The sequence below is a fragment of the Pelecanus crispus genome, chromosome 11, assembly GCF_030463565.1.
Source record: "Pelecanus crispus isolate bPelCri1 chromosome 11, bPelCri1.pri, whole genome shotgun sequence".
Classification (NCBI taxonomy): domain Eukaryota; kingdom Metazoa; phylum Chordata; class Aves; order Pelecaniformes; family Pelecanidae; genus Pelecanus; species Pelecanus crispus.
This window is the reverse complement of record NC_134653.1, coordinates 33,664,964-33,688,052: the sequence shown is the minus strand read 5'-3', so window position 1 is coordinate 33,688,052 and position 23,089 is coordinate 33,664,964. Positions and strand designations below refer to the sequence as shown.

The following is a 23,089-nucleotide window of genomic DNA, read 5'->3' as shown; positions in this document are numbered from 1 at the left end:
GCATGTGTGCATGTACGTGTGCATGTGTGCATGTGTATATGTGTGTATGTGTGCATGTGTATATGGGTGTACGTGTGCATGTGTGTATGTGTGCATGTGTGCATGTGTGTATGTGTGTATGTGTGTACGTGTGCATGTGTATGTGTGCATGTGTGCATGTACGTGTGCATGTGTGCATGTGTATATGTGTGTATGTGTGTACGTGTGCATGTGTATGTGTGCATGTGTGCATGTATGTGTGCATGTGTATATGTGTGCATGTGTGCATATGTGTGCATGTGTGCATGTGTATATATACACACACACTTATATATATATTTATCGATTTGCATGTTTGTATCTATTTAAACATATTTGTATATTAAGCTATGGTTTTATGTTTATGCATATACACGGGGTTGTGTTTTCCACAGGTTCACTCGGCGGCGCTGAGCCAGCGGCTGGGGCTCGGCGCGGCCCCGTTCCCGCTCCAGCCCCGTTCCCGCTCCAGCCCCGGCCCCGTCCCCGCCCCCGCTCCGCCCCGTTCCCTCCGCCGGGCCGGGCCGGGCCGGGCGGGGGCCATAAAGCGGCGGTGGCGGCGGCGGCCCCGCCGTGCTCCGCTGCGCTGTGCCATGGCCGCGGCCCGGCGCAGGGTATCGCTGGGGCTGGGGCTGGCCGGGGCGGCCTGCGCCCTCCTGGGGGTCTGCCTGCTGCTGGTGGGGCCCCTCATCATCAAGGAGCAGGTGGTCAAGGTCAGCGGGGGCGGGTTTTGGGTGGGGGTGCGTGTCCGGAGCGGGGCGGGGGGGGTGCGCGTTGGGTGCACGGGGGCTGGAGCCGGTGCATGGCCGGGGCTTGGCACGGGGCTGGTGCTCATCCAGGGCCCGGAGCGGGGTGCGGGCGGTGATGGTGCTGAGCAGGGTGCGCTGGAGCCGGTGCATGGCCGGGGCTTGGCACGGGGCTGGTGCTCATCGAGGGCCCGGAGCGGGCGGTGATGGTGCTGAGCAGGGTGCACTGGAGCCGGTGCGCAGGCACAGGGCTGGTGCGCATCCAGGGCCTGGAGCGGGCGATGATGGTGCTGAGCAGGGCACGCTGGAGCCGGTGCGCAGGCACGGGGCTGGTGCTCACCCAGGGCCCGGAGCGGGCAGTGATGGTGCTGAGCAGGGTGCGCTGGAGCCGGTGCATGGCTGAGGCTTGGCACGGGGCTGGTGCACATCCAGGGCCCGGAGCAGGGTGCAGGCGGTGATGGTGCTGAGCAGGGCACACTGGAGCCGGTGCATGGCTGGGGCTTGGCACGGGGCTGGTGCACATCCAGGGCCCGGAGCAGGGTGCAGGCGGTGATGGTGCTGAGCAGGGCACACTGGAGCCGGTGCATGGCTGGGGCTTGGCACGGGGCTGGTGCTCATCGAGGGCCCGGAGCGGGCGGTGATGGTGCTGAGCAGGGCGCGCTGGAGCCGGTGCGCAGGCACGGGGTTGGTGCGCATCCAGGGCCTGGAGCGGGCGATGATGGTGCTGAGCAGGGCGCGCTGGAGCCGGTGCGCAGGCACGGGGCTGGTGCGCATCCAGGGCCCGGAGCGGGCGGTGATGGTGCTGAGCAGGGCGCGCTGGAGCCGGTGCGCAGGCACGGGGCTGGTGCGCATCCAGGGCCCGGAGCGGGCGGTGATGGTGCTGAGCAGGGCGCGCTGGAGCCGGTGCGCAGGCACGGGGCTGGTGCGCATCCAGGGCCTGGAGCGGGCGGTGATGGTGCTGAGCAGGGTGCGCTGGAGCCGGTGCATGGCTGGGGCTTGGCACGGGGCTGGTGTGCATCCAGGGCCTGGAGCGGGCGGTGATGGTGCTGAGCAGGGTGCGCTGGAGCCGGTGCGCAGGCAGGGCCGGTGCGTGGGCATGGTTTCCCTGTCTGGTGTGATGCAGGGGAGCAGGAGACCGCTCCGAAGGGTCTCCGCTTCGGTGTCGCTCCAAACAGCCTCACAAGTCTTAGCGTGGGCAAATCTGGGCTTGGGATGTTCCACCCTGGGCTGAACGGGCTCTCATCCCTGATTAGCAAAGGCTTTTTGTGTCGGGGGGGACAGCCCTGGTTGCGCTGGGCTGAGCGTTGCCCCGAGCACCAGCCCTTCCTCCTGTCCCTACTGCTTTTACCTTTTGCAGCGCTCCTTTTCTAAATAGGTATACGGATCACCAGGCTCGGATGGACTCTGGTGAGATGCTTTCCGAACTGGAAATGGAACAGGTGGTGTGCGGGTGTGCTGTGAAGGAGCCTTGTGCATGGAGCAACCTCCAGGTCATCTTCTCCTGCTCAACTGGAAAACCTAAAGAGCTGCCTCTCTTATCCGTAAGAGAGGTCCTGAGGCCGAAGGGGTGTTTATCCCCCACGGTTAAGGTGTGGGGCTGTAGATGGAGTTGTTGGTCTGTTCAGTAACTGCTGCACAGAGACTTGGGAACCAGCGCTCCTGTCCTCGCTGTCGGGACACCAGTTATCCTGCTGTAACAAACCAATTGACCCGTTCCCATGTTTAGCCAAACATTTTTCTGTCTGCCCAGAATAGATGTGCCTCTTGCCTGGGCATTTCTCCAAGCTTGCACCTACACAGGTCACCACCTGGAAGTGTGCTTCTGATGAGAGGTGAATAAACACCCCATGGCCAATGGCTGTGGTTGCTTGTGCTGCAAAGTGTCTGCCAAAACAAAAACACTGCTTAAACATAACCTCTGGAAGTGCTGCTGGCTGGGCAAAGGCAGACAGTCCTGCGGCTTAAGCAGTAAGTGTCAATCTTTGTCCAGTTTCATGGACATCAGGGGCTGGTACCTGCATAGGAAAGGCTGCATGGCCCCTGCAGAGCAGGAGTGACATTTTTGGTGCAAAAACATTTCTGCCCTCTTTTTCTCAGCCACTCCTGCTTCTTTCTACTTGATTAGCTACTAATGTGCAGTGAGAACAGAAGCTGAGGAAAAGACCAACCCTTGTTTTTCCTCAGGTCTCCCTTCATCTCAAGCTCTTGGTCTCCACATCTTCAGTATGACCCAAATGGTCCTGAGTTCTTATGAGGCTTAATGTGAAATAGAAAATAGAGTGAGTGCTGATGACTAGGGTGGTGAGAAATATCTAGTTCCTTACTGACACTCCTGGGTTGGTCTTCAGAGTGGTGGGTAAGAGGAGGAGCTGGGCTTTGAAGGGCTGGTGGCAGGGGTTGGGCAGGTGAAGGCTAGCTTGCCAGTCCTGGCTTCCCAAGATCTGCATGGAAGGTCAAGGTGGTGTATCCTGATGGAAAGCACTTAGTTGCAAAAAAAGGTTGTAATTTTGGAGATATGTTTGAGTAAAGTCTGTAGGGGAATGTACAGTAGAAACAGGGAACTCGGAGCCCAGCTCCTGCCCCATTTGCAGAAACTGAACCTGCATCGGCTACTGTCCTGGCAGCTGGACTGCCTGCGGCATTGGCCCTGTAAAATGTGGGGCTGTTGCTTTTCTGGAAGCACCTGGAGAGCCACAAACCTGCCTAAGAGATGAGCTTTAACACGGTGAGACTGCATTGACCCATCATCCATCTGCCACTTACCATTTCTTCTCCAGCTGGGAACTCTTGTGCTGCCCTGCCTGGAAGCTGGCAGAAGGCTGATAGCACTCTCCTTGCTGTTTTAGCAGGGTGATGAGGATGGTGGTGAGAGGATGTGGAGGATGAAGTCTGACACTGAGGCTACACTTGCACACAGCATGACTGCTCCTCTCAACCTGTGGAAGAAACCTCAACTCTTGGTTTTACTGAGCCTCCCTCCTGGAGAAGCAGAATTTGGGCACTGTTGATGGAGCTGCTGCTCTTCTGCTCCTGTCTGGAGGAGACAAACAGTAGCCAGTTCGTTTCAGTTCCTCAGGAACAAGAGATCGTCATGGTTAGGAGGGACCAAACCTCTCAGTGACACTTGGTAACCCATCTAAGGGAAAAATATTCTATTTTTATTTCAGACATGTGACCATGTTTGTTTTAACCTACAAGTAGCTTAATCCTAAGGCTACCCTGTTAAGTAGATCTTGCTTAGCAGCATCTGTGGAGTACCTTGAGCTGCTGTGCCCAGGTGGGAGAGGACTGAGAGAAGTAGCTGGGATGAAGCTCCATCTGACTGTGTACATGTTATATAAATACATGCATATGCAATAAGGGATCCAGGGAGTGCAAGACAGAATAAAGGAGTAAAGAAAAGCAGATGTTGCTATTCAGACTCTGTTGGACACTTGGGAGCAGGGATTATAAAGCAGACTAAATAAAATCTTGTCCTCTAACTGCTTCTTTGCCATGAAATCCTTGAGGCTGGCAGGATGGAGGCGCTCGGCCAGCAGCAGGCAGGCGTTGACATGGAGGTAGGAAGGGTTTGCTAGGTGGGTTACGCTACCCCTGAGCAGACATCTCCACGGTGCAGGGCTTGGAGGATCTGGGCTTGAGCGAGGGGCTTGCAAAGCCCTGCTGCTTGCAGGTGGCACGGCCTCACCATGAAATGGTTAAAGAAAGATGGGGTGTTGGCAGGGAAGCCCCTGGCAGCTTTCATTCTCAACTGCATGTGACAGCAATTATGTGCACAGTCAGATTGAGCTGTGCCAGGGCAGGAGAGCTGTTGGTGGGGCTGCTGAGCTGCAGCAGGATAATGCCCACAGGCCTTCATCAATTAGTGGATGAAACCCGCTTCCATAAGCTGTCTGCATTATTTAACCGTGGCAAGGGCTTGTGCTTGCAGAGGAAGCAAAGGTTGTGGTGGAATGCAGCCAAAAAACGGATGCTCAAGAAGGAACAGGCTATTGTTCATAAAGCAGCCCATGGGAGGCAGGGAGGGAGTGGAGACAGATGTGTCCAGATCCAGCTCCTGGGCTGGGGGAGCTGGTGAAGGTTTAAGTCATGTTTGGGCTCCTGCAGGCATTTCACAGCAAACGGGACAGTGATACGGAAGCCGCTATGGTGCATTGCCTTTGATCTGCCTTATGACCAGCTTTGAGTCACTGCAGGACAGCAGCTGAGAGGGGGGCAACGGTGTCATGCACAGAGCTGTTGGGACACAGCTAGGTCACCATTCCAGTTCTCTATGTGCTTTTTGAGACTTTAGTGGGCCCTCCCTGCCGGTACCTAAACAGTTGTGCGGATGGATGTGCCACCCCTCCTCCCACCCCTTGCCCGTTTCTGGCTGCATGAAGCTGCCAAACCTGGCAGGTGAATGGAAGCCTTTGGGACAGGGTTGTCTGCACCAGGCAAGTCAAACATGCAGAGCCGTGAATAATTCAGGGCTGGCTTGTCTAGCACAGGGCGAGCCTCTAGCACATCAAAACAGCTCCGAAATCCTGTGGGTAGGATCTGGAAAGTTGAGCCTGAATAAATAAGCCTGCAGACATCCTGTGGTATGAACTTGGTGCTTTGGAGTTCCTGATTTAGATCTGGCTTGGCTTCAGTCTGCATAACATGCCTGGATCCTCCGGAGAGCCCCTGCTGGAGCTGCCACCTTCAGCTGGGCCTGATGTGGAGCCAAGGGTGGATGTGCTCAGCTGCAGCCACTGAGCTGAAAAGTTGTGTCTCCTTAGTATTTTTTTTTTTTCCTTGCAGAATGTCAGGATTGACCCCAGCAGCATCTCCTTCAGCATGTGGAAAGACATTCCTGTCCCTTTCTACATGTCAGTGTACTTCTTTGAAGTGCTGAACCCCAAGGAGGTCCTCCAGGGAGCAAAGCCGATGCTGAACCAGCGTGGACCCTATGTTTACAGGTCAGGTACCATTTGTGGTCCAGCTAGGCATGAGCCTGGCCACCATGCTGCCTGCCAAGCTTCTGGCTGACTCTGCTGGCAGGAGGGCACAGCATTAGCATACTTGGTGCAAGTCCAGGGGCATAGGATTTTGAAGCAACCCAAATGTGCTCTAACTGCTCTGATCTTGCTAAAGCCACAAGTAGGACCTCTGGGTGCTGGGGTGGTAAGGCTGGTCTGTGCTTCACTGAGTTGTGGAGCTCAGTCCTGTGCTGGGACTTGTTGGGCAGCTGGACCTGGGCTGATACGGTCCAAACATAGGCATGAGGGGTGTTGGTGTGGTGGTGGGCAACCCTCATCTTCAGAGTGGGCTCGTTTCCTCTTCACTGTGCATTTAAGAGTCCAGATCCAGAGCTGGAGTCACCTTGATATCAAATTTCACGGACTGGCCTAAGACCTCTTGTCTAACATGAGACCCAGAATCTGTCTAACATGAATACTCTGGTCATGAGAACCAGTATGGGGCACTGAAACTTGCTCAGGCCCACCTACAACAGGGCTGGGTCTATTGGCCATGGTTGAGGGTGGTGGTTGAAACCCCAGATGCTTCTCTGGACCTGAAATGTGAAGTGATGGTTGTTGAGTTGAGTGTGTGAACTTACCCATAAATAGCGATATTCAACATGATAGTGCCTACACATGTAGGCAAAGTTAGGTCAACAGCCTAAGCAAGCTTATGTGGGAAGATTATTGGTTTAATCCAAAGCTGTTTCAGTAGCGTTGGGGGTAAACCTGGCAGTATGTATACGCCCTTGTTTCCCCTGGGCTTGCTAGGTCACACCGTAAGACCATGTGGATTCTGTATGTTGTGATCGCATCAGTCACTTGGCTTGGGGAAAAGGCTTCACTTATACCATAAATAAGAATAAACAAAGGGGCAAAGCTTCTTAGTGTCCTTGTGTTCCCGCTGAGCAAGATTAGTGCCCTTCCCTAATGTGGGCCATAAGACAGAGGCTCCACAACAAAGGACTTTGTTTTTGCTGGTGGCTTGAGCTTCAGCTTCCTCAGGAGCTGTAACAGGCTTGTGATGGGGACAACCTCGTGCTACTGTGGAGCATTGCAGCCCCCGTGAGGCTGGGCTGGCCCTGTGGCATGGAGCAGAGGGGTGCTGGGCAGCATGCAGGAGGTGGCGTGCCCGAAGCCCTGAGGAGCAGGAGAGCCATGATGCTGCGTGCATCTGGGAGCCATCAGGCAGCTCTGGGGCAAATCAGTGTGGGCTCGTTGGTGGGCCTTGTGCCACCTTGCTTGGTTCTCTTCTGTTTTGCAGGTTGTTTTTGCATGTGCGTTGGTGTAGGTCTGCTTATCTGGGTGCCTCTCTGATAGGGCTGGGCTTTCGCTGTGGGCAAAGTGACAGAGGGGGTTTATGCTTTTGTCTCAGATTTCTCGTCAGCTGGGAAGAAACGCTTGGTGTCTTCAAGTTGCTGCAGAATCCCATCTGTCAGCAATGCCTCACTCCCAGGCTGCCATCTCCTCCTGCTAGACCCTGATACTTGTCAGGGTGGGAGACTGACATGGCCTGTTCCCTGGCACGCTGCCTCCCCTGCTGACTTTTAGCTTCTTGCTGGGGTTTGGTCTCCTTCCTCTGCTTTTCAGAAGCAAGCCCAGGCCTGTGCAGCCCATCCTCACTTCACAGGCATTGCAGGGGCACTGTTGGGGGGAAGGGTTCTCATGATCTCTCCCATCTCTTTGCAGAGAGTTCAGGTATAAAACAAATATCACATTCCATGACAATGGCACTGTCTCCTACCTGGAGTACCGGAGACTCTTCTTTGAGCCGGACTTGTCCAATGGCAGTGAAGAAGAGTACGTTGTCGTGCCAAACATTTTGATGATGGTAAGAACTTGCTCCCTGGGCAAGTACCAACTTCTGAGCTTATGGGAAGGGTGATAATACCCAATCCTGACTCAAAGCTTACTTTCATGTAGGGCTTAAGGTTAATCAAGCCATGAGGTGATTAAGCTTATGAAATGCAATTTTCCGCTTTTTGCGTGTTGGTTGTTGGGTTGGGCTGTTATCCGTCCAAAAGCAGAGTACAGAGGGGCTGGCAAAGCATCTGAGCTCAAGTCTGCAACCTTGTCTGAGTGTCCTCTGGCAAAATGAAGCCTGTGAGCCCTCAACTGCTTTCTTACCTAACTGGGGATAAATGGTGAACCCTGGTTTGTCCAAAGGATTTCTCTAGGGCTGTAGATCAGTGCAGCAGAAGGACTTTGCTAGGCACTGAAGATGCATTGCTTCCTCTTTGGTAAAGATGGGGCTCTCATCTCAGAGATTTGTTTTCTTTCTCAGGGAGCGGCTGTAATGATGGAAAACCTGCCAAACTTTGTGAAGCTTTTACTGAGTGGAGTCCTGGCTGGCCTGAAACAGGAGGCATTCATGAACCGGACGGTGGGGGAGATCATGTGGGGCTATGAAGATCCTCTTATAGATGCAATAAATATGCTTGTTCCTGGCTTGATCCCTTTCAAGGGGAAATTTGGCTTATTTATAGAGGTAAGTAAACTGTTGTTTGGGAGCACTAAAATCACAGCCATATTGGTCTTAGAATCATAGAATGGTTTAGGTTGGAAAAGACCTTTAACATCATCCAGTCCAACCATTAACCTACACTACCAAGTCCACCACTAAACCAATTAAGGGTAGAACAGCAATTTCGTGTTTCCTGGCTTGGTGGCTGGATTATTTTTAATGAAAGTAAAACTAGGAATCATTAAGGTTGGAAAGGACTGCTAAGATCATCAGTCCAACCATCAACCCAACACCACCATGCCTACTAAACCATGTCCCCAGGTGCCACGTCTACCCGTTTTTTGAATGCTTCTAGGGATGGTGACTCCACCACCTCTCTGGGCAGCCTGTCCCAATGCTTTACAACCCTTTCCGTGAAGGAATTTTTCCTGATACCCAATCTAAACCTCCCCTGATGCAATCTGAGCCCATTTCCTCTCGTCCTGTCGTTAGTTACTTGGGAGAAGAGACCAACACCCACCTGGCTACACCCTCCTTTCAGGCAGTTGTAGAGAGCGATAAGGTCTCCCCTCAGCCTCCTCTTCTCCAGACTAAACAACCCCAGCTCCCTCAGCTGCTCCTCATACGACCTGTGCTCCAGACCCTTCACCAGCTTCATTGCTCTTCTCTGGACACACTCCAGCAATTCAATGTCTGTCTTGTACTAAAATCTTGGGATTGAGTGTCTGGGCTATCCCCCAACAAACTGTTTGGAGCAGCCATGTGTAGCTGGTGGTGGTTGTGTAAGGCTGCCTTAATTCTCCCCTCAAGCAGAAATGCATGTCTTGGAAGCTGTTGCTGGAAGCTGAAATAAGTACAAGTTCAGTAGCTTCCAGCATGAAGGACCCCTAGAGACGACGGAGCATACAGTCATTAACATTGCAGTCTTTCTGCGTATAATGGATTAAAAGTTAGTTTCTTCTCTCTGCAGCTTAACACCTCCAGTTCGGGTCTGTTCACAGTGAACACAGGCATGAAGGACATCAGTAAAGTTCACATGGTGGATTCATGGAATGGACTAAAGAAGGTAAGTGTTGGGCAGCAAACCTCTAATATGGGGGCAATGCCTGATCTAAAGCAAGGTAAACTGAAAGCTCTCAGTGCTGTTGTATCTCTGGGTTGTAGGTTTGAAGGCAAGTTTCTGTGGGACTTCAACTGCTGCAGCTTCTGTTCCAGCAAATTGCCAGAAGGCAGCCATATGACAAGAGGCTTGTTATGAAGCATTAAGTTCAGCTCATCATCAGTGTCACTGGGACTCCCTTGAAATATTGACGGAGCTGGTTGCTTCTAATGGTTGAAGTCCCAGGCTCCTGTGGCCTCTGTTTTAGGGTGTTATTTAAATGTTCTTGTTAAAGGGGTGCTTATGCTTCCTGTGTGGAATTCCACTCCTAACTAAAATCAACTGAATCTACAGATCAAGCATTGCAGGAGCACTTGGGACAGGAGGTTCTTGTCCTGTTTTTCCATTAATTGGGCAGATGTTTAAATGGGAAGGATCTTGGAAGCTCTTCAGTGTTGCTATCTCAAGCTCCTCTGGAAGCAGTGTAGAGCGGTGGATGTCCCATGCAGGGGTGGAAGCCAACTCTCCAGCAAGCTTGTTGATCTAAGCTCTTCTCTCTGTCTGTCCTGCAGGTGAACTACTGGCGGAGCGACGGGTGCAACATGATCAACGGGACCGCAGGGGAGATGTGGCCACCATTCATGTCCCCAACATCATTGGAGTTCTACAGCCCTGATGCCTGCAGGTGAGGCCACAGCTGCCAGCTTGTCCCTGTGCAGGTGGCAGGAGATGCAATGCTCGTCCTGTGCACACAGAGTACCTGTGCAGTGACGCAGAGGGCTCATGACTAGTTTCTGTAGTTAAAGTTCAGCTGCAGTTCAGTGTTGCAGTGTCTGAGCTTTGCAAACAGTGTAGTCGTCTAATTAGCAGCATCTTGTGGTATTCATAAATACCTTCCAGATCACTGGAAAAGTCTAACTTGCCCATGTTGAATCAGTAGAAAATAACAAGTCTAGATAAGATGTGGGAGGAGAGAGGGAGAAGTAAGAGTCGTCATAAGGAAACGCTGCTAGAAGCATTTGCAGAACTATTTGAGCTGACGAAATGCTTACAGAAGTGATGTTGTCGGGGCTTGTGCCACCACTTCCAGGCTGCTTCACTTTTTTTGCTGCCTACTTCATGCACTGCTGTGCACATCTGTCCTGTATAAGACACCCTGACCTTGGCTGACCACACAGGGGTTAAAGTACGCTGCAGAGACTGCCTGTGTGGAAACTCTGTGAGGCTGGAAGGAGAGGAGGCCAGGAGGCAGGCGTGGCACAAAACCCTGTCCCCAGCTTGAGGCAGATAATGCTAATTCCAGCTTTGTAGATAGTGCTGCAAAACAAGCAAATGCTCATGCTGAATAGAGCACGATGACCTCTTCAGCGGAACAAGCAAAGTCAGCTGAGCCAAGTATTAGTGCGGGAATTCCTCTATACAAGGGACATCAGCAAATACCAAAATGACTGGGAGCCAAGGGCTTACAGGGAAGTTTACCAGTAATCAAAGTTTAAATACACAAACCTGTTTCTGTAAAACTACAGAAATCTAGGGAACGGAGCATGTCTCCAGGGAAGGCGTTAAGTAAAGTGAGGAAACCAAGCTTGGTCTCTTGTTAGCGCAGGAGGTTCCTGCAGGTCAGTGCTGTGGAGGAAGTGGCTCTGCCTCTTCACCAAGCAGTGCTGTCTCTTCTCCCCAGATCTTTATCTGTGCCTCTCTGCCAGCCTGGATAGGTAGCAAGGAGTCACAAACATCAGTTGATAGACTAAGAGCATATCTGCCTTGCTGCAGGGCATGCAGGGCTCACCTCCTATGCTGTTTGCACATTAGGGCAGCTGATGCTGAGCTGCAACTACCTGGATGTCCCTGCAAGGCAGGCAAGGCTTTATCCTGCTGATGTGCGGCAGCAGCCTCTGCCTCCTTGCTGGAAGGTGAGCGCAGCCAAGAGGCATGCACTTAATGGCTGAACATGCCCTGAATCCCCTATCCTTGTGTGTCAGAAGGCAGCTGGAGGCATAAGCATCCCTTTGGCCTGCCCAGGCTGTCTGCATCCCTGCAACCCTCACTCGAGTATGAAGGGAGCAAACTTTCCTTCCTGGAAACTCACATCTATCCTGGCCAGCTGGTAGCAATAATGCAGCATAATGTCATGAGCCTGTTGTATCAAGAAAAAAATCTTGCTGCATAATGTAGTAAAATTTTCCACTCCCCTGATAGCCTATATGCCGGTGTCATCCCCTGTGGCTCCAAGGTAGAAGTGCTCTCTCTTTGCTTTCACAAAGAGGCTATTATCTCTTGGAGAACAGCCCTGGGGATTACTACATGCCTTTAAACAAATCTCATCTGGATACTGCAAACAGGATTATAAGCCTGTGGCTTCTCTCCATAACTGGTCCTGACCAGCCCTTTATCTGTGCTTAAAATGTGGAAAGCAAATGGCTTAAATACTCATTCCCCATCCAAAGCACTGCTCTGTTTATCTTGATCTCAAAGTCTAAGTTACATTGCAACCGCATCTTGTTGCAACCGCATCTTGTCCAGTGAAGATGAGAGTCTGGTTCTGGGCTGGGAACCTGTTGGCTAATCCTGGTCCTTCTCCACTGAAACTCTTCCAGATCCATGACACTGGTGTACGAGCAGTCTGGGAAGTTCAAGGGTGTGCCTACCTATCGCTTTGTAGCACCGAAAACTCTCTTTGCCAATGGCACAGACTATCCACCCAATGAAGGCTTCTGCCCCTGCATGCAGTCTGGCATCCAGAACGTCAGTACCTGTAGGCTAAGTAAGTCCTTTCCTCCCCAGGCTCTCTCTGCTCTATGGTTATTAAAGTGTAGGGGATGTGATATGAGCTTGCCTGTCTGGCAAATTGGCTCTGCTATCTGGAGAGTGCTGAAAGGTACTGCCGGGGTCTGCCTGCACGGTGTTCTGGAAAATCCTTGTGCCCAAAGCCCCCTTGGTCCATGGCCCTGCGACAGCCTGGTGTTTGTGGGAATGCCCAAGGATAAGAGTGTTATGTCCCCTGGGCTGGGGGGGGAGCAGCGGGGGAGCGAGGGTAGGATGAGGCAGGCCGTGTGACTGCCAAATTAAATGTTATCTTTGGATGCTTGAGTGCAGGTCACGCGGGAGTGAGGATTCAGATTTAGTGTCCTAGCCCGTGTCTGGGTACAGCAAGTTGCCACAGCATTGTGTGGTGCATGGGGGGAGAGGGTGGCTTAAATACTGGGTCTTAACCCTCCCAGAGCAATGGAATAAGGTGCAGGGAGAGAAGGGAAGGAACTTTCTGATTGAGAGGAGAAAAGTATAAAAGCCTGTTCAGAACAAGTGCTGCAATGGCTTTAAAAACCTCAGCAAAAAGTCTCAGATGGGTTTGGATGAGCTTAAGGTGTCTTTGTTCTCATCCAGATGCACCGATGTTCATTTCCCATCCTCACTTCTACAATGCCGACCCATCCCTGGTGAATGCCGTCGAAGGCCTTCACCCCAGCAAGGACCAGCATGCGCTCTTCCTCGACGTGCACCCGGTGAGTGAGCCTGGGGGTCCTCTCCTTGTGCTGGGGGGGGAAGCCACTGGCTGCGTGGTGGCTTCGCTCTGCTCTTGTGGCACTGATTTGGGCAGGTTCCATAGTGCAAAGACTGGCAAGGACATGTGCAAGTAAAAATGTCAAAGCCATAAACTAAGTGAATAATTAGCCCGTCTTCTAGAGAACTGCAGAACTAATTATAAGCATAATTGTTTCGATAAGCACAGTCAATTTCATCCTACTGACTCAGGTCTATAACCCCAGGAGGTATATCTTAGCAGCAGCCCGGTTGTGCCCCAAATCTGCAAATGTGTACTGTCATGACTGACAAAGTCTGAAGACCATGCTGTAGCTGAAGCTATCGCCACAATTTTTGTCTGGCTGCTGCTACTCTCTCAACTTTCTTCTCTGGCTGCTTCTGCACTGGGCTGTCGCAGTATTATGCTTTGTACATATCTATAGCATAAGGGTGAGGTCGCCACTCGAGTGGTGATGAGCTGGGGTGTCCTAAGCCGTCATTGTCCCAGCTGCTGATGGGGATGGGACTTTGGGATCTTCCACCCACGGCCTGTGTTGCATCTGGTCAGATCTTCCAAACGTTCAGTGGTGTTTCCTCAAGCAAGAAACCAATCCCCCCTCTTGAGGTAAGGTAAGCTGTGCTTCTTATCTAGGTGTTGGGTTCTCTCTGCTTCTCTTATCACAGTTATGGAAATCTGATTAAGTTTATTACAGTATCAAACATCTACTGATTACAGTAGATTAACTATATTCTTATCTAGCTGCAGCCTGCTGAGGGCATCCAGGGCAATCCAACAAAAACTCTGCCCTTAACACTGCAGTTTTGCAACACACTTTTATGAGAACCCAATGCCTTAATGGGTGTCAACAGGACCAACTTTGAAGAGTGGTGTTTTCATGGTCTTTAGGGTGTTGCTGGACAGTGGCTGTTGGTTCCTAGTTATGAGAAAGGTTTTGTCCTTTGTGTGCATGAGTATTTCGCATTGGTGCTTTTCCATCCCATTGCTGGTAGGGTGAACACTGAAGAGGAAAACACTGAATTTGCTATTAAAACATCCTGCCTAGGTAGTCGCTTACAGGTTGCATATGCTACTTGGTAATTTGAACTTGTCTAGCTTTAGTCCCACAAGCCCTAGGTCACCCACCACCTCCCTGGTTCATGCTCTCTGCCCACTGAATGCGTGCTGCTGCCTTCTACAGCAGCCATGTCTGTTCAGGTTAGCTTTGTGCCTTCAGACCACCCCAAGGCAGGTGCTCCTTTCTGAGGCTGCTGTGTGCAACGCTCGCTAGCTGGTGAGCATTCAAGTGAAGGGGACAGACTGCAAACTGCCATGGGGATGGTGCTGTCCCTCCGTGAGCAGTCATCCCCAGGGCCTGGGGACCAGTGCCCGGTTGACCCATGCTTGTGCTTTGGTGGAAACCCCAGTCACGCTCCTGGTCTTGTGTGTGGTGACTGCAGTGGATCTCTAGATGATCCAGTCCATCGCTCTGGAAGGTTGCACCCAGAGCAGCTGTGATGGAAGGGAAAGGGTTGCTCTTCTGCAAAGCTCTCCAGACAGATGTTGGCTGTACTGATGAAATGGTTCATCTCTTCCTATGCAGCTGACAGGCATCCCCATGAATTGCTCCATCAAGCTCCAGCTGAATCTGTACATAAAGCAGGTGTCTGGTATAATGTAAGTAGTCACATTGAAGAAATGGCCATCTCTTTCTCAAGCAGGGAGTGCTGCCGACGCTGGGGCCGCTGCAGAGTTTACTCTCCCCAAAGATGAAGTAGCTTTACCATTACCAGTTGTCACTGTTGCAGAAGCCAGCTGGCTCAGGTGGTGGGATGTCAGCTCTTCCAGTGACCTCAAACTGCCATCCTTTAGCAGTGCAGTGTGTCACTGCCTGTTTGCTTGGCTCCTGCAAGCATTCTTGCACCTGACCGGACGGCTGATAAATGGACTGCATCTCCTGGTGAGGCACAGGAGCGGTTCCCCTGCACTGTGCTGCCGCTCAAAAGGTGGTGCATCCAACACGGAGAGGCAAAACATGCTCTGCCTATGGAGTTGACAGTTGAAGCCTGTGTCCAAAAAGACACTTTCAGCTCTATGAAAGCAAACAGAAGGGCTCTGTAAGAGCTGTGTGGTGCCAGAAGCTAAATAACCCACAAGGGTAGGAGCGTGCACTTGCTGCTCTGACTGGCTCTAGTGAATACACCAGCAGACAGACCCCGATGCTGTGAACTTGGCTGCACCACCCTCTGGTACCATGCAGGTGACTGAGACGTCTTGGAGCTGCATGAATTTTAGCATTCCCGTTCACTGAGCTCATGTCCCTGGAGCCCAGATTTGGGATGGCACTTACTGCTGTCGTCAGGCAGTTAAGCACGAATGGAAGCGTAAGCTCTGCTCTTGCATGAAAGGCCCAAGTTGGACCTGGTCCCTCAAGGGGGGAGCAGCTCACTGAAGCAGCAGGAATTGCTGCCTCCTTACACTGGTTTCCTGGCCACTATCAGTCTATCAGACCTGTCCCTTTAGGAAGAATTTTGACACTGGTTGTAGCCTGATCAACCAGAAATCTGAGTCTGTATTTATTTATCTTTTTTTTCTTTTTTCCTTCCCCGCCTAGTCAAACAGGGAAGATTAAGCCAGTGGTCCTGCCGCTGCTGTGGTTTGCAGAGGTGAGCTGCCTTCCACGACCTGATTATGCAGAGCTTCTCCTGCGGGAGGAGGGAAACTGCTTCCCCATCACCCAGGGCTGGGGAAACTCTGCTTTGGATAAAGCTTTAAGCCAGACAGACTAATTAAGCACCAACAGAAGGCTTTGCAATACTTGGCTATGTCGTTAATCCCTCTGAGCTGAACAAACCCTGCACTATACTTGGTAAACCTCTGGCTCTGTCCTAGATGTGGGGTTAAATAGGGCCCAGAACAGAGCTGCCAGCATCCCCATGCTAATGTGGGCCAGGAGTGCAGCCTCCAGCTGTGTGCATGTCCAGCTGACTCCAGCTATTTAGTAAAAGCTTCTAGCCTGACTGAATCCTGCATAAATAGCCTAATCTGTGCTGGGAGGTGGTGGGAGAGGAGTTAGTTGCACAGCTGGTCTCTCAGCCCTGGGTGAGAGGGAAATGCCACTGACAACTTTGCTTTTTTTGAGCAGAGCGGATCCATTGAAGGCTCAGTCCTAAAGCAGTTTTACACCAACCTGGTGCTGATCCCGTCCATGATGGAATACATACAGTATATCTTCCTTGGTCTGGGTGTCCTGCTTATTATCTCAGCAGCTGTACTCATGGCCACGAGTCAGGTAAGAACTTGCCGATGCCTAATGGGAGATGCTGTTAGTCAAATCAGACTTAATCAGATGATGTAGATTGGGCTGACAATCTAACACTCCTGAGGAAACATTGGCTGATGCCATGAACCATGTCCTAATGGTGCCAGGTGCCAGCACATAGCAGCAGGACTTCCTCAGCCATCTAGAAATTGGGCTGCAAATAGATAACATAAAAGCATTTCTGGCCACCTCAGTGCACAACAGTGATGGAAGTGGGTTCTGGTAGGAGGAGGCATTTCTCAGCTCATCCAGCTAATGAAGGAACAAGCCTAGCTCATCAACCCACCCTCTGTGGAAAGCAGCAGGTCTGTGCCATTGCACAGATTTGTGCATCTCTACAGGGTCCCAACAGTTTTTTAATCTGAACAGAGCCTTCTCGAGGGGATGTAGCTACTTGAGCACAGCTTGTTCACAAATGAAATGCAGTCGCTGTGTTCTCGCAGAAGGGGCACAGGCACCGTGGCTGCTTCTCAACCCAGACTGGACCCTGTCTTTCCCTGAAACGCACTTGTTTCCCTGCAGACTACTTCAAATAGCTCTGGAAGTTAAACCCTCTGGAAGGTAAACCCTCAGGGCTTTTGTGCATCTGGGCTTACTGAGAAGCAAAGACCTCTGAAGCCTGTAGGGAGCTGGCAGCTGGGTAGGAGTTGGCCCATGATGGGGTGGGCGGTGAGGGTGCCTGGCTGGCACACGAGCCTGATCTGAGCTGTAAGGACAGAGTGTAAAACAACTAAAACACTTCACGGAGATCTGTGGTTCCAGCTCCAAAACATTCATCTGATAACACTAAGCTCTCTAAAAGCTTTAGCTCTTGGAAATAGAGATCTAGCTCCCTAGCCTAACCTATATCAAAGCAAGCTTATTTAGTTTTGCACTACAATCAAATGGCTTGAGCTGGCTCTAAAGCTACGGAAGTGAAGAGGCTACTTATGGGGATAAAAAAGCAATGCTTAGGATGAGAGCGGGCTAAGGGGAGAGCACGTGCGAGGGGCTGCTTTTGCTCAAACTCCTGTAACTGCCCTTACTGAAACACTAAGTGCAAACCCACTTTAAATAGTGCCAGGGTTCTCAGAGTATCACGTAACTGGATTTTAACCAAGCCTACAACTGCTTAATTGACTTAAACACATGATCCCAAATCCCCTTGTTCCTCCATGCACTTCCCTGCAGGGTGGGAGCGATGCTAGGGCCGAGGGCTCAGCGTTAAACCCTTACTGTGCTCCAGAGATGGTCAGGCTTTGTCTGCTGAACTCTGCCTCAGCAAATGCAAGAGGTCACTGGCAAACAGACTTCACTCTGCTGCATAGCACCAGCATATCTGAAAAATGTATTTGCCAGGCAGCTATTTCTAAGACCTTATGCAGCCCTGAGCTGGCATTTCCTCACCCTGCTTTGTGCAAGTTTTAATTCCCGGTATCAAAGAGCCTTAACCATGCCAGAAAGGGTCAGGAAGAAAAGCTGGATTTTAAATTCACTCAAGTCAACTGAATATCTGCTTGTGAAATATCCCAAACCCAGGCCTAAGCCAGCTGTATTTGGGTGCTCAGCCAAAAGTGTCACGAAGTGCTAGAACTAAAAATCAGCTGCAGGAAATGCCTGACTACCTGGAAAGTGATTAAAAAACCTCAATGACCTCTTAAATCTCTAAGGAAGCTGTGCAACAACTCTGTGACAGTCTCTGCCTAATGAATAGATAAGAGCTCATAAACTGGAAGACAGCAATTTGCAGCCAAGGTGTGTTCCTCATTTGATTGAAGTGTTGCTGATCTAGTGATGATTGCTTAATCATGCACAGTCCTCCCTCCTGAAGTCACAGGCGATGTCAGAGGGGACACTGAGCAGGGGCATTGTCCGCACCTTGTGTGTCTGCCAGCATGTAGGTCTCCCCGAACGCAGCTCCTTCCTGGAGTACCTTGTGTGCCTCTGGCTTCTGGAGGAAGCAGTGTGCTCTAAACCCAGTCCAGATGAGGTACTGTGAAACACTTAAATCTTAGTCTAGCGTCTAGTGGAGCCAGTTTGAAATGCATCTGTGGGACCTGCAGTTCTTTTTTAAAAAAAAAAAAAAGTGTAAATGTGTACAGGCATAAAGCATGCCCAGACACAGTGTTGTAGCTCTCCTCTGCTAACGTGGCCTAAAGCCTGTGTGGTGGTGCATTTAAAAGGCAACCAGACCATTTTAAAACTGGCTTGACACTGACCAAAATCTTAAGTAGGGCTTAGTTTAACCTAGATTTTGAAATCTTCATTAATAACTAGATTCTAGTTAAACAGTGATTTAAAATCTCCTCCTAAAATTGGAACCCTCGTGGAATTCATGTCCGAGTGCACCATAAACTAGCCTGATTGTCTTCTAGGAAAAAGGCTCTTTATTTTGGAGTAGAAATAAAAAGAACTCAGACAGTAATAAGGCCAACCAGGCCACCTCTGCCAAAAAGCTGCCTCCAGTTAAGGGGACGGTGTTGCGGGAAGCCAGACTGTAGGTGGGTACCCAGTCAAGGTAACAACATACTTTTCTCATCCTGACTTGATTGAGCTTTGCTTAAAACCAATCAAATGGAAATGTTTACTGTCCACATCTACCAAACATACCCTCCTGGCAAGCTCTGATATGATGATGTTGTCTCATGGCTTTATTCAGGGCAATTTAGATGTCTTAATACTCTCACTTAACCAGGCTGCAGGCACATGCTCTTGTTGTTTCTCCTGGTGGACTTGATCTGCAGCCCTAATAATATCAGCAGGGATCAGGGTGAAAGGTAGGGTTGTTGTGAGGAAACACTTTTCTCACCTTTTTCCCCCGCTCCAAGTGTTTGAGATCCAGAGGTAAGTTTTTTAAATGGGTAAAAACTCATGGGGGGGGGTAACAGAGGTAGTCAACTGGTGGGTGTCACTCCCCTCCTGCATGCAGGGAGCCTCAATGGAAAGGCTTTCAAGAGGGAACTCCTGCTGTAGAAAATATCTGTGTTTGTATTACAGGATCACAAAATCACTGAATCATTGAGGTTGGAAGGGACCTCTGGAGGTCATCTAGTCCATCCCTGCCCTGCTCAAGCAGGGTCACCTATAGCCAGTTGCCCAGGACCATGTCCAGATGTCTCTTAATATCTCCAGGGATGGAGATTGTCCAATCTCTTTGGGCAACCTGTTCCAGTTTTTACAGTTTTCACAGTAAAAAACCAAAAAACAACAACAACAAAAAGCAAAAAAAAAAAAAAACAACCCCAAACACAACTGTTTCCTATTGTTCAGATGGAACCTCCTTGTGTTTAAGTTTGTGCCTGTTGGCTCTTGTCCTATTCCCTGGACACCACTGAGAAGAGCCCGGCTCTGTATTTACACCCTCCCTTCAGATACTTGTATACATTGGTAAGATCCCCCTGCGGCTTTTCTTCTCCAGGCTAAACAGTCCCAGCTCTCTTAGCCTTTGCTCACATATGAGATGTCCCAGTCCCTTAATCATTTTAGTGGCCCTTTGCTGGACCCTTTCCCAATAGTTCCATCTCTCTTGTCCTGGGAAGACCAGAATTGGACACAGTACTCCATATGTGGCCTCACCAGTGATGAATAGAGGGGAAGGATCACCTCCCTTGACCTGCTGGCAACACTCATAATGCAGCCCAGGATACCGTTAGTTGCCTTTGCTATATGGGCACACTCCCTGCTCATGTTCAACTCTGTGTCCACCAAGACCCTCAGGTCCTTTTCTGCTAAGTTGCTTAAGAGTTGGGTGACCCTTAGCATGTACTGGTTGGTGCATGGGGTTGTGCTTCCCCAGGTGCAAGACTTTACACATCCTCTTGTTGAACTTCATGAGGTTCCTGCCAGCCCATTTCTCCAGCCTCTTGCGGTCCCTCTGAGGAGCAGCATGACCCTCTGGTATATCAGCCACCCCTCCCAGTTTTGTGTCATCAGCAAACATGCAGATCATTAATAAAGATGTTAAACAGGATTGGACCCAGTATTGACCCCTGGCGTACACTGCTAGTTACTGGCCTCCAGCCAGATTTCATGCCACTTCTCATGACCTTCTGGGCCTAGCTGTTCAGCCAGTTTTCAGTCACCTCACTGTCTGCTCATTCAGCCAATACTCCATAGCTTCTCTACAAGGCACTTATGGGAGACAGTGTTGAAAGCCTTATTGAAGTCCAGGTAGACAATATCCACTGCTCTCCCCTCATCTGCCAAGCCATTCATTTCATCATAGAAGTTTATTGGGTTGGTCAAGCATGATTTCCCCTTGTGAAGCCATGTTGACTACTCCTAATGACTTTCTTGTCCTTCATGTGCCTGGAAATGGCTCCTAGGATTAGCTGTTCCAGCACCTTCCCAAGGACTGAAGGGAGGCTGACTGGCCTGTAGTTCCCCAGGTCTTCCTTCTTGAACTCCTTCAAGATAGGAGTGACGTTTGCTTTCCTCCACTCTTTGGGCACCTCTCCCAGTTGCCAGGATTGTTCAAAGATTATGGGGAGTGGCCTTGCTGTGATATTAACCAGCTCCCTCAGCACTCGTGGGTGCATGCCATCAGGGTCCATGGATTTATGGATGTCTAGGTTGCTTAAGTGTTCTCTGTTCTCATCCTTTTCTACCAAGGGTGTGTCTTCCTTGCTCTAGACTTTCCCCTGGTCTCTGTGGTCCCCTGCCTCATTCAGCAACAGGCCCACATGCCACATAGAAGCTGTTCTCCTTGTCTCTGACATCCCTGTCCAGGTTCAGTTCCAGATGGGCTTTGGCTTTCATAACTTCATCTCTGCATGCTGGGAGAGTGCCTCTGTATTCCTGCCAGGTTACCTGTCCCTGCTTCCACCTTCTGTATGCTTCCTTTTTGCATCTGAGTTTGCCCAGGAGCTCCACGTTCATCCGTGTAGGCCTGCTGGAATTTTTGCCTGACTTGGGATGCTTGATGGGATGGACCACTCTTGAGCTCGGAGGAGGTGATCCTTGAATATCAACCAGCTTTTTTGCCCTGACTGTCTCCCCCCACCTAAGCTCTGTAGTCACTTTTGATACTTCCCAGGTGGCCCTGGTGGTATCATTGGTGCCCACACAGAAGAAGCAGAGGGTAATAGTCAAAGGGTTGGATAAGCCTTGCAGTCCCTCCACAACACCCTGGATCCAGGCCCCTAGCAAGCAGAAAATGTCTCTAGATGACTGGTCAGGTGGGCAGATGGGTGCCTCTGTCCCCAGCCAGCAGGGATTGACCCACTACTGTCACTTGCTGCTTGCTCCTGGGGGTGTTGCATGATTTAGGGTCAGGGGGCCCACGTGATCTGCTTGAAAGCATATCTGGCTCCTGTCAACTTTGAGGGTGGTGAACCTATTTTGTAGTTGTAAGCCTTTAGGTGGAGCAGGAGCCTTCCTCTTGGTGCCAGAAGGCACCAGCTTCCATCCTTCACCTTCCCCAGAGGTTGCACTTGCCATTATACTAGGGACGGGTGCTGTCTGTGTCTCTACTGCAGCTGGGGCCGGGGGGTCTTCAAGCTGTTGTGTCCCTGAGAAGACCCTGTCCATCTCCCTTTCATCTTCTCTGATGCTGTGCAACATGCTGACTTTGTCCTGTAGCTCCTCCACTTGGTGACACAGCTCTTTAGGCCGGGCGTTGGGGATGTTACAAGTGTCAGTGGGCAGGAATGGAAATAACTTCATTTTGTTAGGGGAGGAGATGCAAAAATCCTCAATTTAGGAAGCCTTCAGAAAAGGGTTCTTGGCCACGTGAAAGTCCAAGAGGTTTGGGGCACATGTGTCCCGAGTGGGGATGTGGTGACACCTGCACTGTAAGATCTGACCACAGTGCCACGGCCGAGTGCGTGGCTGTAACCGCTGTCCTCTCCTCTTCAGAGAACTGCCGCCGAGAAGAGCCCGCGCCATCCCACCATGCAGAGAAAACCACCCCCCTCCTCCGAGACGACACCGCTCCTACACGACGCTGGCACGCTGAGCCAGGACGATGCCGAAGCCTGAGCTGCTGGCCCCGGCACGCTTCCCGCTGGGACACATCCCTGCTGGGGGGAAGACCTGCTTTGGATCCCCAGAGGTCTCCAGACAGTGAAGTCGTCCTGGGCAACTCAGCGGAGACCCTGCACACCACGGCAAAGCCACGGGACAGTACTGCTGCACCAGCACTCCCACGCTGGGGCACAGGAGACCTCATCCAGACATCCGAAACGCAGTGTTCAAAAATCCTTGTCCCCAAGGGGCCAGTGTTTGCCACAGCCGCTCTCTCCCAGTGGGCCAGTGGGAATGAAGATGGTTGCTGGCTGATCAGAGAAGCCATTTTGCAATTTAAAACTGCCTGTTGCTAGGAATAAAAGGCACTTTAATAGGAGCCTTTAAAATAAATGAGGTTTGTATAGGTAGCACTGATGGGATTTAGTGATCTTTTTAAAAGCCACCATTCATCTCGGGCAAATGGGGCTTGCTATCCTGAAGCCACTTATGGTTTTATTGCCACTTGATGTGACTGGACTACACCACAAATCAATTCTGGCTGCTGTCACTTCGGTGATGTCTCTCCTAAAGGCTTCCCAGGGTGCCTGGAGCCTGGCCCGTGTTGCTCCTGCCTTTGCCTGTGTTGGAGAGTACAGTGGTGACTTTTAAAGCCCCAATTCTGTGCCATGACCTTGCGCTCCAGCGATTCTAGTCCAGAGCCCTTTTACTTAGCCTCTCCTTGCTTTAGGTGACTGTGTGAGATGAGCCTTGCCAAAAAACTCAGTGGTACATCTGGCCTGTCACTCAGCTCCTGACAGACAGTTGTCCCTGCTGCCTGCTCAGCTGTCCGGGGTCAGCTCTCCTGGCTGTGCACCGTCGGTGCTGGAGTCCATCGCGTCGCTCTGCCCATGCTGCCTGCACATGGGAAGGGAGCAGGCAGAAGCTTGACCCTCTCCTTGAGCATTAATGAAGATACTCGTGCTTTTGAGATGGAGGAAGCTATGTGCAAT

At 51.1% G+C, this 23,089-nt stretch overlaps 1 protein-coding gene across 2 annotated transcripts; it reads left to right on the top strand.

Moving 5' to 3' along the window:
• The first annotated feature begins 611 nt into the window (after positions 1–611).
• Positions 612–22,112, top strand: SCARB1 (scavenger receptor class B member 1). Of its 2 annotated transcripts, none has more exons than XM_075718557.1 (12): positions 612–731; positions 5,550–5,707; positions 7,439–7,580; positions 8,034–8,237; positions 9,184–9,279; positions 9,885–9,997; positions 11,910–12,076; positions 12,697–12,815; positions 14,436–14,509; positions 15,447–15,498; positions 15,978–16,124; positions 21,990–22,112. In XM_075718557.1, the coding sequence occupies exons 1-12, from the start codon at positions 612–614 to the stop codon at positions 22,110–22,112; spliced, it is 1,515 nt and encodes a 504-aa protein (XP_075574672.1). The 2 variants fall into 2 exon arrangements, with proteins under 2 accessions (XP_075574672.1, XP_075574671.1); XM_075718556.1 differs by lacking the exon at positions 21,990–22,112 and adding an exon at positions 18,509–18,634.
• Positions 22,113–23,089: the final 977 nt, after the last annotated feature.